This window comes from Plectropomus leopardus, chromosome 22 (assembly GCF_008729295.1).
Source record: "Plectropomus leopardus isolate mb chromosome 22, YSFRI_Pleo_2.0, whole genome shotgun sequence".
NCBI lineage: Eukaryota > Metazoa > Chordata > Actinopteri > Perciformes > Serranidae > Plectropomus > Plectropomus leopardus.
Window position 1 is genome coordinate 13801436 of NC_056484.1, and position 14528 is coordinate 13815963.

At 39.4% G+C, this 14528-nt stretch overlaps 1 protein-coding gene across 1 annotated transcript in view; it reads left to right on the top strand.

Moving 5' to 3' along the window:
* The first annotated feature begins 5027 nt into the window (after window positions 1–5027).
* The window catches only part of waslb (WASP like actin nucleation promoting factor b), a 31943-nt gene continuing 22442 nt past the window's right edge, over window positions 5028–14528 (top strand). Inside the window, 1 exon segment of the mRNA XM_042511111.1 lies at window positions 5028–5474. Coding sequence (XP_042367045.1) covers window positions 5370–5474 — 105 coding nt within the window. The 5' untranslated portion in view covers window positions 5028–5369.

A 14528-nucleotide genomic window follows, 5' to 3' on the forward strand; every position in this document is an offset into this window, starting at 1 on the left:
GTGACTGTTTTTAGGAGGGTGGCGTCTGTACCTGTGTGTTTCTGTGAAAACAATACAAGTAAACAAGACTATGTCTCATTCACGGTGGTTCTCATGACTGGAGTGGGAGTAAATCAAATGTGTTGCGTGTTAGCAGCTTAAATTGTACGTGTTTCCCTCAACAGAGTACTATGATGATGATTGAATGTAATTTTTAGGACCAGTCACAAGATGGCAGTTATGATATTCCAGAAAGTTCAAATATGAACTACTATGTTTCTTATGTCCAAAAAATGCAGGTCCCATTGTACTAAATTAATAACAAACCCATGCTGCACTTGATTATAGGTTCCCAGATCAGATTAGATTAGATTTGACCTATTTTTTTTTTTTGGTTTGCTTCAGTGCAGTATCTGTTACTGCCCGCTGAGCCAAGAAGATTTAATACACAGTACTTTAATTGCTTTTTGTTAACCATGGATTGAGCATGCTTGGACAAAGCCAAAATGTTTTATGTACTGATGCAACATCAAATAGGTATATTTTTGCCCCTGCTATCTTTTTCTGTCATTGTTGACAAATATGCACCTTGCTGCTGCTGTTAGCTGTTACAAATTTCAAGGGCCTTCAATAAATCAAAACCTATGAACAAGTTTTAAAAGAAGCCCTATGTGTACATCCACTGCTTTGCATAGCTACGTGAGCTGCATTGTTTTCCTCTGAAACCATGACGCTAGAACCAGACAACCTCCTTTGTAAACATGGAAAGCACACTTTGCTAAGTGCTCTACCAGATGGGAAGTCACTCTTCAGCACATCACTCTTATTATTCTCCTGTTGCTTGATGTATGCAGGCAGTAAAATGCACAATAGCACAGGATAAACATTGTGTTTTGTTATAAATGTTGGCCAGATGTAATTTGATCCAGTAACCAATGTGCTGAGTGCACTGTCCAGCATCAGTGATTTAATATCATGTAATGCCGCCACCTTGTGGTTAAACTGTACAGATGGTGCAAGTCAAACTCTAACAGCATTTCCCAAACCTTTTCAGACTTTTTATCTCTGAATCGGTATGGTATGAATGTATTTGTGTATATATGCAAACCTGATCCCTAATTACGAAGCAAAACACCACCCTTGGATCACAATACTTGCCTGTTTGAATATGTTTCGGTTGAGGTGACCCTGTCGTAATATTTCCAAAAAATCCACATTGTAGAACATGATGAGTAGATGTGAAAAGGCCAGCTTCATTAAATATTCACACGGAGGCCTGTGGGGGTTCTTCTTTCAGAATTCAAAATATAATATTCATGTTGTCCTCTTCCCTCCTCCTCTCATAACCTCAATTTTCTTTTGTTGTGGAAAGTGGGTCAAATGAATGTTTCACAGGGTAGCCTCAGAAGGTGCGTCTGTGTAACTAGCAAAACACAAACAACATTAACAGCCACCTAATGCAGAAAAATCCATTACTTAATTACACAAAAGGGCGAACTTGAACGTACAGTCACATGCATTAAAAAGACTTCCACGCTCACACATTCTTGTTGGTATTGCTCAGAAATGTCAGTCAGGTATTTCACAAAAACAACAGTAAGTACTCAGTTCTGTTTTCTTGTTAATGTGTGAGTAAGTGCATACCAAGTGTTATTAGCTGTCAGTATCATTGACTTTCTGTGAATAGAGCATCTGTATCCCTCTCAGTATGTCAACAAATGAACAACAGACTTCCTTACTTATGTAATCGCCTACTATCATTATGACACTATTTAGGAAATTTGGGTTTCATGCGCTGGACTGGAAGCACACACTTCGGTTTTTTACTTTCTCTGCTTGCTTCCTTCTTATTTCTCAGTCACTGAGTTTGTGCTTGACAGACACAAGTGTTTTTAAAACTAGTCACTCAGGATGAGTCATTTCTAACATTTCCATACCTCGTTAAACCGAGGTTAGGTGGAGTAGCGCAGAACTTCCGAGGTAGTTTCTCTGCCTGTCTGTCGGGTTTTTCAAGTCTGCCGACACTTCTCTTAAACAGCAGGGAATTAGGTTCAGCCAGGTGGAAGTACATGGAGGGAAGTGTGAAAGAGCATGTGTACAAGGCAAGCTGAGTTTGAGTTCAAATGAAGGTTTTTAGAAAGATTCAAGCATAGATTAGGGATTAGCTTTAGCCAAAAACAGCAAGAGTAGAAAGGAATTTGTTTACCTATATGTCCACAGTGACCTGCCCTTTACAGAGAAACTCTGACCTCATTATCAGCTTTGTTAACAAAATGATGTATTCGATTTTTCAAACTTTACTCTTAAATGTATTGCAAATGTTTTTTACATAAGAATAATTACGAATACTTTAACTTTCTAATGTGCAGAATTTAGTGGTGTCTAGTGGTGAGGTTGCAAAGTGCAAAATTTCTCCAGTGTGCTAAGCATGTAGGTGAACTACAGTGGCCAACACGAAAATGCACATGGCCCTGTCTAAAGCCAGTGTTTGATTTATCCCCTCTAGGTTACTCCAGAAACAACATGGCAGACACCGTGGAAAAGGACTCGCTCTGTGTGTAGATGTAAAAATGGCTCATTCTAAGGTAACAAAAAGACATTTCTTATTTTCAGGTAATTCCAACAGCACACTGGACCTTTAATTACTTTATGCAAATACACAGAGAATTACACTACAAAATAAAATGTAAATTTAGATTTTCAAGGGAATATATAGTAACTGCACCAGTTAGCTTTAGCGGCTAATTTTCATGTGTTGGGTTGGTTCCCTGAGCAAGTAAACACAAAAACAACAACAACAGACCAGCAAAAACAACACATAAAAAAGCATAATACATTATAGTCCATCAGTGTGAAAAATAACGAATAAAATTAGTGTGATAAATACAACAACTGGCTATGACACTTTTGGACTAACTTTACCCAGATCTTAAGGTTGATTTTTAACACGATTCATTTGACAATACAAAAATTAAGAAATAGCCATATACGGATTGCGTTTTTTATCATGAAAAGCTGACACAACAGGTGTTACGAGTGACATTTGAGGCTGCCATCTCTGTCGTCTTTCTGACAAACTATTGCATGCACGCATGATACACACACACACACACACACGATCATGCACGTGTTTATGTTTACATGCAAACAGATGCAAAGATGTTCAACAGGAATCTCTGCAAACAGGACTATAGGCTTTTTGTCGTCATAAGAATTACATGTGATTATTGGAAACATAAAAATATGAGAAGAAATCTACTTTATGAAGGCTGGTTCAAACATAACAAGTAAAGGGAAACACCGGTTTTTGATACCAAATATAAGACACCTATATATATATATATAACAGACTGTACAAGAATTAGTTCCCGAAAGTATAGAATGAAGCTGTAAAACTATGAGCAACAGCAAGGTCGTGTCTGGTGTGAATTTTATCACAAGGGAAAGTCTTTTCTTTGTAGCAAACAACACCCATTTATGAGCCTGACCGAGCATGTTGCAGAGCACTACAAACACCCTTCGGCACATTAGTAAAATATGTATGAGCAATGCATGCTGCCCTTCTTCAAGGCTGCTCAAAGTAACCTCTGAACATGTCTTTTTAATTGACGCATTGTTGTCAAGTATTATTAGTATGAACATTATAATGTCTGATGTCAAAAAGCTATGGTTTGTAATATTTTTACGTTGTGATATGCATCCAGAACATTATGGGTGTTTAATTTATGGTTGAGCATTCTGGAGAAACACACTGAAATGTATATTTTGAAGCAATCTTACCCCATAGGCTATGTATAGTAACTGGAGCAGTCTTAATTGTATTTCATTTTATTCATAAGCTATTGCAATGAAAGGAAGAGACTTAAGTATCATCCCAGAGGCATTTCAGTTCAGTGGGGTAAATCCATGTCATGTCCCAGGAAATGTTTATCACCCAGGAAATCATAGCGCTCAGATAAACCTGTAGCTCAACAGTCAGTATGTTTTTTTGGTCTTTGAATTTTCCTTTCCGAAACAGAAATGATAAACAAATAATTATTTGATCTTCATTTCAAAATGCAAAAATTAATAAGAAAGCACAAGCCACGTTTAATTTTTGTGGTCAGACATAGAAAATGCAAATTAGAAATACCACTTAAATTTTCAAATTTGTCCACAAATTTCAAGGCCATATTGTCAGCGAGAGAGCGCAGAGTGAGGAAACTATATATCTTTTGGATATATATATATATATATATAAATATATATATAAAAAAAAATATATATATATATATATATCTATATAATATAAAATATATAGATATAGATATATAGATAGATAGATAGATAGATAGATATAGATATAGATATATATACCATATATATGCACACACAAATGATTTGACAGGTTTTCCTGCCTTTGTTTTTTTTTTTTTATATTTTATTTTATTTTATTATTTGGAATAAAAGAAAATTAAGTGACTATTCTATATTTTCTAAACCGGATCCCAAAACATAAAATAGCTTGTTTTTCATTGTGGGATTTTGAAATTTTTGTTTTTTCATTTCTGTATTTGAAAGGAAAATTCAAAAATCAAGAAGGATGATGACCCTGAACCATGACCTCTCTAACTTTGAGTATTAAAAAGCACTTTATTATCAGTAGAGGAGGATTATAATTCCCATGGTAATTTCTGAACATCTATTCAGGCTTAATGTGGCCATTTAAAGTGTAGGCTCGGCTTTGCATTAATTTTCATCTGAATAATTCCTCTCACAGGGAGTATTGTGTGCAATTATCTTCACAACTTGCACCTTATTTCTTATCTCCTCCCATTCTGCTCTCGCACACATTCCTGCCATAAAAGCCACGGGCGGACAGGGACAAACCATTTCCGCGGGGAGTATGCTGAAAGCTGGGATTTTATAAAGTAAAAAAATTTTCTCTGATTTTTAACCAAATATACTCATTCATTGAACTACTTGATATCTACACTTTTCGACATTTACTACGCTGAAATTGTCTTTTGGTGGTTATGTGGGACACAGCTGGGAAGCATGTGACCCCCATTCCCAGATAGTGAACTCGTCCTAACACTGCCATGTTGGATGGAGCTGGCTCTGGGCTCTCTGGCGGCTGGACTTCCCAGGAAACTTTTTACCGTTTTCCGTCTTCGCTCAGTCGCTGCAATTTTGACCTTATTTTAAAGAGCAGCGGGACTTTGCACTGCATCCCTAAACGGCATACATTTTCTGGACACCGTCTGTCTTGCGCACCCCCGGGATAAACCCAACCGGTGTGAGGGGGGTCGAAGGAAGGCCACGGATGACCGAGGGATTGTTTATGTATCTTTTTGGATCTCATATAACGAGTTACAGTCGGTGCATACTTTATAAATTGATCCCTAATAATGAGTGGACACCCGCCGCAACGGCGGCAAACAAATGTCGGTTCAATACTACTGACACCGCAGGAAAATGAATGCCTTTTCAACCACCTTGGCAGGAAATGCATCGTAAGTTTTTCCCATTAAATTGTTGTATGATAGCTGGCTAAGTAAAGAAGCTAATATAACGTTAGCTAACGCGTTTCCTGTCTCGAGACTGGAGATAAAGCTAGCTGTGAGGTGTTGTGGTTAGTTTGTGGCCTGTAGTTTTATTTTGTGATTTCTTTTGGGGACATTTGAGAATTAAAAACTTAGGAGGTTGGTTTGTTTTGACAGCAGAAGCGACAAGGGTGGTGGACTGTGTTCCCGTTTGGGACGGTGACATTCGGGCAAGTTTCATTCCTGCCTCGGGCCCTCCGCTGGTACGCCCTTAACTCAAAGCTTGACACACCTGAAATCACCCAGGAAATCCTGAAATTCCGCTGTCACCTAGCCTTGCTGCACTTAGCCTTGCATTGGCAGAGTGAACAGTCGGAGCTGTTAAATCAATCGAGCAAAGCAATGATTTGGCACAGTGGCATTACATAACATAGCTGAACCTTGGATGTTTTCGGGAAGTGTGTCCACCGAGAGGAATGTGCCGAGACCAGACTTGGCTGAGGACAGCGCTGACTAGTCCTCCACATGCAAGACCTCGACAGTCGCAAAATCCGACCTGAAAGCAGTGGGAGTCGCCTGCTGTACCAGTTTGACTGCAGTCAGGATCAGTAGTGCACTGTCACGACTCAATATTGTGAGATAGTCTGATATTACGTAATACGTGTAACATTTAGCTGACTCATTTTTATGTTCTCCTTATGCACTGTGTTTGCAGCATAGCCCCATACCCAGAAGATTGTAAGGTATTTGCAGCTGCATCACAACATAGCCTATTTCTTAAATGTTTGCTTTTTCCTCTACATGATCTTGCAGGACAGGTTTTTTCCCCCTTTTCCCATTAGTCAACCATACCCCCAGGCTGGTACATCTGCATATTAATCAACTATATAAACATCTGGAGCAGGTAAAACTAATATTAACAGACTCTGAAGCACCAGATCAAAGCATTTTTGCCTTCCAGAGTGTCCTTAAAGGTGTAGCTCAGATTTTTTTTGTATTGGGGTTTAGTGATGTTCCAGTAAAAAAAAAATTGCCCCCGATCACAATCCAATTCATTTGACATTGAGTATCTGCTCATACAGAGTTGAGCTGTTACTTGTGTTCACCTGGATAATACAGCTGCACGATACGCACTTCTGGTACTAAAGAGTTGTTAGAATCAATCCAGTGTTTATGTTTGACAGTTTTATTGCCATACAAGATGCAATACAAGAAAACAGTGTCTGCATCCAAACAGTTCCTAAGTTTTTTTGTTTGTTTTTGGTTTATAAAATAAACAAACTGAAGATATTTTATATGGCTCCTATCACAATTCCACGCCATGCAGCATTTATTTTTTTTCAACAAAATACCAAGTAAAATGTGTCTGTAAAATGTAAAGTATAAAACACTATAAATGAGTAGTAAAATCACAATTCCACTTCAGCGTTGTGTTGAAGCTGAACTTTCACACTCCAAGTCACAACAAATAAAAATTGGTCGCAATTACGCTTATTACAGCGTTATGGTAAAACTACGTCACTAAAAATAAACGATAAAGATTTCAAGTCCAAGTGAGTTTAAAGAAAAAAAATCTTTCCTCTAAAAAAATGCATAGCGATATCAATCCTTCGAATTTGATAGGGACATCCCAAGTGGGGTTGTAAATGGGTACTTATCCATAGATATTATCAAACAGTATCAATGTAAGTGTCAACCGGCAAGCTCCCAGTTTTGAGAAGCTGGCTGGAATCTGACACAGAGACTGAGCAATCTACAATTGAAGAGAGACATCATTATCAAAGTGTATGCTATATTGAGGGTATTTTCCCTGCTTTACCCAGATGTCACACAATGATTTCTAACAGCAAAATGACACTGTTATATTGCTCCTGTCAAAGCCATCCTCCATTAAGAAAAACAGTGATTTAACATCGCTGAACATAGAAGCTGCTGATTTACCGCTGCCTCAATCAGTTAGATTGTTTAAATGTGTGACTTTGGCATCGAAAATGGTTAGCTCAGATTCACCAAAGTCATTCAATAACACAGACTAACCAATAGATTGAAGCAGCGGCAGACTTGCAGCTCCAGTGTTCAGCAACCTAATATTGTATGTATGAATATTATAATGGAGCCTGGTGGATTTGACAAGAGCATAGATGTGAAACTGAAGCTGTTCGTAACAGGCTGTCTACAGAAAGCTAAAGCAGTGGAAATACTCTCAATATAGGATACATTTAAACTAATATGATTCTTTTTCGGTGGGGCTTTCTGTCACAGCTTCACTTGTTTTTCACCTGTTATTGATACCCTTCAAAGATAAGACCAGTCTAAAGGCAAGGTGGCAGATTAATAAGTTACTGCAGTGTTTTTAGCAAAGCATAATCCAGTCTGCTCTGTAGATATGGGTCAGTCTAAGAGGTGGTGAGATGGAAGTGTACAAAGCAGCATTGCTCTTGCATAGTGTTGATTTTCACATTGCCTGTTCTCAGGTTACTTCCCCATAGTGATCATACTTTCCTTTAATTGTGTACTGTAAAGGTGGCGAGCTTGAGTGACAGAGAAATGAATCATCCTCTTTTCGGGGTGTGTGTGTGTGTGTGTGAAGCTTCTGTGTGTGTACCCATGTTTGCTTTGGAAAGGCTCCATTTCCTGTCCCATGACACAGTATATCAGGCCTGTATGGGGTCACATGACATCCCACCTCCTCCTCTACAGGTTCCTGAGGCGTGTCTTACACACCCATGTAACCTGTTTAAAAATCCAATGACGATGTTCTTCTGGCATTCAGGCATTTGTGTCATTCAGCATGTGACAGAGACGAGGAATCGGGAACATTCCTCACAGTCCTACGCTCTTGTGTGTCTGTACACGTCTTTGCATGCGGAGACTGTTTGGGAGAGACAGAGTGTGTATGTGAGAGACTGAGATTGGAAGAGACAGACATTGTGTGTCTCCTCAGCCAATCTAATTAGAATGCCCACTAGTGATTTAGTGGGCAACTGAGTGATTGGGCCTTATGTAATGTACTTATCATGCAGAAAATGTAAGAATCAGAGAGTCACCTTTAGTTTTTTCTTTTTACTGTCGTTTTTCTGTGCAGCTGAATTAGACTTGATTTATTCTAGCTGTGACAGGCTTGTTTATATACCAGCTAATTCTTTCAAAGTAGCAGGGCTCTTCTTGGCTGTGTGTCTGCTTGAAATCTTGGCAGTAATGTGGGAGACTTAATGTCCAACAGTGATACCAAGGGCATTTTTTTTTGAACAGCACTGCTTCACAAGTTGCCTTTTGTATTGTTGCTCTAATGACACAGAAATAAAATTGTTAAAGCAACATGTTTTTTTCCCTTTTTTTATATTCTATGGCCCTTCTTCTTTGTGTGTTACTTGGACAGTGGCTGTCGGTCGTCAACAAAAACATGCCATGATCATATGGGTAGGCAAGTGTTCATATCGATACTGGATATTTAATACCGTTTCAATACTCCTGTCACACAGTAACAATACACCGGTACCAGCTGCACTTTCATACTCTTTCTTATTAGACCTTTTTACACAGAGATTGCACTGTAAGGCCCCTACAAAGCACCTTCTTCACACTGCCTGCATTATCCCACTCTGGTGTGTGTTTTTAGACAGCATGCTGGCATCACAGAGGCAAAAGAGGTGTGAGAGGCATGGCGTGTCGGCCTCTAGCATGAAATATAACATATGCATCAGCAGGGCTTTCTAAACAATAACAAAGGCATACACGTCAATAACAATTATTTACTCTCTCTGTTATGTGGCGGATGATCTCACCCTCTGCTCAGGGGGTAAGAACCTCCCAAATCTCACTGTTTTTCCCAGTTTTTCTGTTGCTGTTCTTCTGCGAGTTAGCTGCTAACTGCTTCTAGCTGTTTTTTAAATCTCCTGCATTGGGTCGCATGCATAACACACCATCAAAACTTCACACCCGTCCCGCCTATAGCTTCATTCTGCCAGCAGTCTGTAAATCACTGCTATCCTGTATGTGCTTCTCAGGGGCCTGACCCAAGCCTTCTTTGACAATTGTGTCTTATTGATGTTCCAAAGTAGCTATATATTTTTGTAATCTCCTCACTGGGATACAAGCTAACGCACTGCTGTGGACGCTAAGTTAGTTCAGACCTGAAAGTCACACATTAACACAAACTAACTAACCAATCAAGGCAGCAGTAGGTCGGCTAGAAAGTCACGTGTCCTGCGAAGTAAAATCACTGTTTTTATTAAAGGAGTCTGGTGGCTTTAAAGAGAACATATTCAGTTCCCCATCAGAAAGGGCTGTTTGATGGCAAGCAAAAACAGCGAAAATAATAAACTGACAATAGCTGAATACCTTATACAGCACCGTAAAATCTTTAAACTAACCCTTTCTGTGTTCATCAGCTGTTTAACCTACGTCAGTGCTTTTTGCTAACAGCTTAGTAGGTGTTTCCATTGTAAAAAGAAATAAAATAATGCCTTCTACCTTCTTCTTCTATATCAACCCTCAATTTAAGGAATATATTGGTTGAATTTCCTCTTTATATTGTGATGTGTTTGTAATTTGTTATCGACACTGATTTGTTAGAGCAGATGTCATTTGAATCTTGATTTCTTCAAAGTCTAACCTTTGTGGCTGGCAACATTATTTTCCAACAAAAATATATACAGAGCACACATGACATTTATGGTCACTGGGTTTGCTATGAGAGTTCAAAGTAGCAAGATTCCTGTAAATGTGTAACTATTTGGATCATATTTTTAGGAACTGCGTGCAAGTATTTTAACCTACATTCTGTCTGAATAATGCGGCAACACACGGACAAAGAAAAAGAGCCTCACACAGGTACATACACAGTGGTCTTACTCACTGGTTTTACTCATTGGTATTCCTTCTGCTGTTTTCACCATCAGCAACACTGTCTGACTGGGCAAAAGGTGGAAGGGGTCCAATTCACACTGTGTGTGTGTGTGTGTGTGTGTGTGTGTGTGTGTGTGTGTGTGTGTGTGTGTGTGTGTGTGTGTGTGTGTGTGTGTGTGTGTGTGTGTGTGTGTGTGTGTGTGTGTTCAGACTGCCTGATCAGCAGTCCTATCCTACAGGAAGTCCCGTGGTCGGCCTCCTCTGGTGATTTGTGCTGGTGAAGTGGAACATGACTCCTCTTTTCCTCCACTTCACCCCCTTTTCTGATCTTCTCTCCTTCTTTTCTTTCTCCCCTTTATGTCATCTAGTCCTCTTCCTCCTTTGCTGTCATTCATAGTTCTCCTTCAGTCCTTCTTTGAGCCCGTTTTGCATCTCTTCCTACAGTTCTTGTTCTGGGTGTTCATCACTTTCCTCTTGTCTTAGCCTCTCTTTCTCCCTCTTCTTTCCAGCACTGCCTGTTTGCATCAGCCACTTATCCCATCCTCTGTTTCTTCCCACTCCTTTGCCATCTTTTCACTTGCTTTTTCTCCAGAGGATCTTGTGAAGAGGTGTAACGGTGCCTAATTTGTGCCAATACGAAGCAGCTTGACCAAATGTCAGATGGACAGCATTCAAGTTAGAACGTCAGCTGTATTTGTTTCTGCAGAATGCAAGCTTTTTGTCTGTAAAAAAAAAAAAAAAGACAGATTGTTCAGCCTGTGTACTAGAGAGGTGATGAGCTTCATCATTGTAGCAGAGTATAAAAAACAGTTGTCTGAGAACAAGTGCATAAGACATAGAGGATTTATCTATATGAGTGTGTGTTTAAAAGTAAGACAGCGTTTTTTTGTCGGGTTTTGATGACGGCATAGACAGCGCTCCACTTCCTGCAGCAGCCTTTGGCCCTGTCAGGAACAATCAGCGCTCCACAAGCAGATGAAACCTCAGGGCCTCGGAGCTTGGACACTACAGCGCTCACTGTTACAGAGAAATTCTAGCATAAAGCAGTATTATTATTCTTTTGATCTCAGCTATCTCTTATCCAAATCCAAATAATCAACAGCTGTAAAAATGCTGCTTAGAGACTCAGTGTTTTCATAAATAAGAAAATCTTACATGCAGTGCTGAAAGACAAACTGCCTCTTTGACAACATAAAATCTGTAACTGCTGATATTAGAAACAGAGATAGCACAACATAAAAACCGTTTCATACTTGTAATATACATCTGAGCTATATGGTTCTCCAGCGTCATTCATAAGATTAGCTTATATGCAATTCAGTCACCGTTGCCATTATGTAATGGCTCCTCTGTGTGTGCACATGTAGTTATGTTACCTATAGTTGCCCTATGTTGTGTGCAGTTTAATGTTAGTCATGCAATGTGTTTACAAAATCCAACTTCCTACATGAAGAGGAGCTGTGTTGCATTTAGTCAGTGAGAGATCAGGCGTTATTCGTCTTGCTGGAGAGATGTGTGTGTCCCTATGGGAGCTCCTGATTTTAATTCGGATGAACCATTTCTGAGAGGTATTCATAGAATAGTGGTGCTGATGAAAGGCTAATGATTGGCGTGACTTTTTCCTGAAAGACCAGTACACAAGGACCAATATAAAATGTAAATATGTGCTTGTGTTAGAGTACCTTTGCAAGTAATACGAAGACCAACGCTTATATTGTAAAAAAGTCTCTTTTCCCTGCAGTCATGACCCACAGAAAGTGTATTATTAGTGTTCGGAAACACTTTTGGGGAGTCTGCTCTTAGGAATCAGACACAGACTCAGCTGTAAGAAGTTTTCCAGGAACCTTTGTACCAACATAGTTTCAGTTTTGGGTCCTGACTCTTATGTAAAATGTACTTATTCCTATGGTAGTACCCACAGATTAGATGATCCTGGAACTAATTTGGTGGAGTTTATTGTACTGAAGTTTTCTGGCAGGTTAAACACAAGCCTCAAGACTGCCACAAGTTGTGTGCAGTATTTATTCATGGACAGGAATTTTTCTTATCGTTATTGATTTTAAATCTGCACTGCAGCTGTCTAAAAGAGCGAGCAAGATGAAAATGGAAATGAGTGTAAATGCAGAAACAACACAGAAAGATCCCCACTGCTTTGGAGAGAGGTGTCTTGCTGGCACTTTTAGTATTCCTTTTCTGCTTCTGTACATCTGCTTTATTTAAACATCACACTTACACAGTAATGAATTACAACGAGCAACACAAGGGCTCTGCATGTTGTCTTTAAGTATGCAATCATTTCTGCAGTTATTGAGTTGAAAAGGCTCAAAGAATCACCAGACATTTCCCCTGTCGGTGCTGTTGCTTGTGTTAATGACAGGGAGCCCCTCAGTGTGAGTGAACCCCTGCAGCAACCTGTAAAACTGCTGGGAGTTTGATCTGGTCTTATGATCATGGATGTGTCTGTGCTGCAAGTGTGCTGCTTGGTGTGTATGTGCATATTATTAGGGGCATCTGTGGTTCAGAAGGTAGAGCTGGTCGTCTACTAATCAAATAATCAGTGGTTTGATCCCTGGCTCCTCTGGTCTGCATGTCTAAGTATCCTTAGGCAAGATACTGAACCTGAGTGTGCTCTCGATGCTGCTGCGCCATCAGAGATTTTTGCTCATGGCACAGGCAAGGAGTCGCCAGCGCCGTCAGCACAGGGTGAACCCTAACATCATTCATTTGTACACACTCCCCATACAGCGGTGACACAGATATGGTTTAAAATCAGAAAAGTATTGCTTTAGGTCTCAGACTGACAAGGCATGATTCCTTAGCTTATAACCCCACTGCTTTCTCAGCAAGAGCACAACTTAACGAATATATCTCACTGATGATGTAACGTTTAAAGCAGGGATCTGAAATCTTGAAATTAAAGGCAATATGGGCTGAAAAATTCATGCACACACATTTTAATCTAAATGGTTTAAAAAGTTATTAGTTAACTAGATATATTTTTTTGGCAGTTTAATGGTATTTGCGTAAATATTGATAGCCAGCATGTAAGATGCTGCATTACAGAAGAGATAGGAGACCTCTCAGACTTAATTTTACTATGTGTGGTCATTTTGCCAAGCATTGTGTATGTGTGAATGGATGGGCTGAGTCTTAATATAGTTTGGATCCCTGAGGGATTTTAGGCTTCAGAAGATGTTCAGAAGCTTTCAATTATTTTAATTTGCAACCAGAGTAAACCCATCTTGAATGCGTGAATGGTTTGTATCTTTGGTGCCTCAAAGTGCACACTTTATCATCTGTATTAAACAAGATGAAGTGTATGTTAAATCAGTTTTGTTACAATTCTGTGTTCCTTAATATTGGGACAAAATTAACTTTGGCCAGTCTCATCTCTCTGGTCTCACTTTTGACTTTCCTTCAGCTCAGTGGATTTGTCTGTTGTCATATTTCTGCGCTGCTTTGTGAGCCATTTGGCACTGATGGACTCTTTTTCTGACAACTGCAGGGCAGAGCTACTTAACCCCTCAAAGTCACTTTCTCTCAGTCATTACACTTTCATGCTGTCCATCAAACACATGAAGGACTTTGGTCCGACCCTGCATTTCCTACTAGTCCCATTTCACATGGCTTCAGTTTGAAAATGTACTCTTGCTTGTGAATAAAGGCCTATATAATGAAAAAGACAGTTGAGCTGGAGAACATGTGTGAACAGCTGTATTTAGATCATCGCACAGATTTTCTTTGAGATTCAGGTCAGGGCCAATCATAGCCATTTTTGTTCTGAAACCATTTCTGTGTAGATTTGACTTTTTATGCTCCATCAACACCCAGTTCCAACGCAGTGCCGTAAAGTTGCACCTTTATTAATCTTCCCTTGTTGTTTCCTCTTATCCTTCCATAAGCACACAGCATGTGGCTCTAATGATCATTTATCATGGTAGGAATGTTGCTAGATGCCTAATGAGTCCAGTTTCTGCAAGACATTGAATTTTGGGTTATGTCATTACAGAACTGATTTTCTGCCCACAGACAAGCCGGCGACAGGCCACTTGATAGATTTATAAGGCATGTTTAGTTTCAAAAGACAGCTCCCAGTTTTGCTACATGTGCACAGCATACACTCCTTGTTGATTATTGGCGCTTCTAAGAGACATTTTACGATTTGGAGCATCCTTG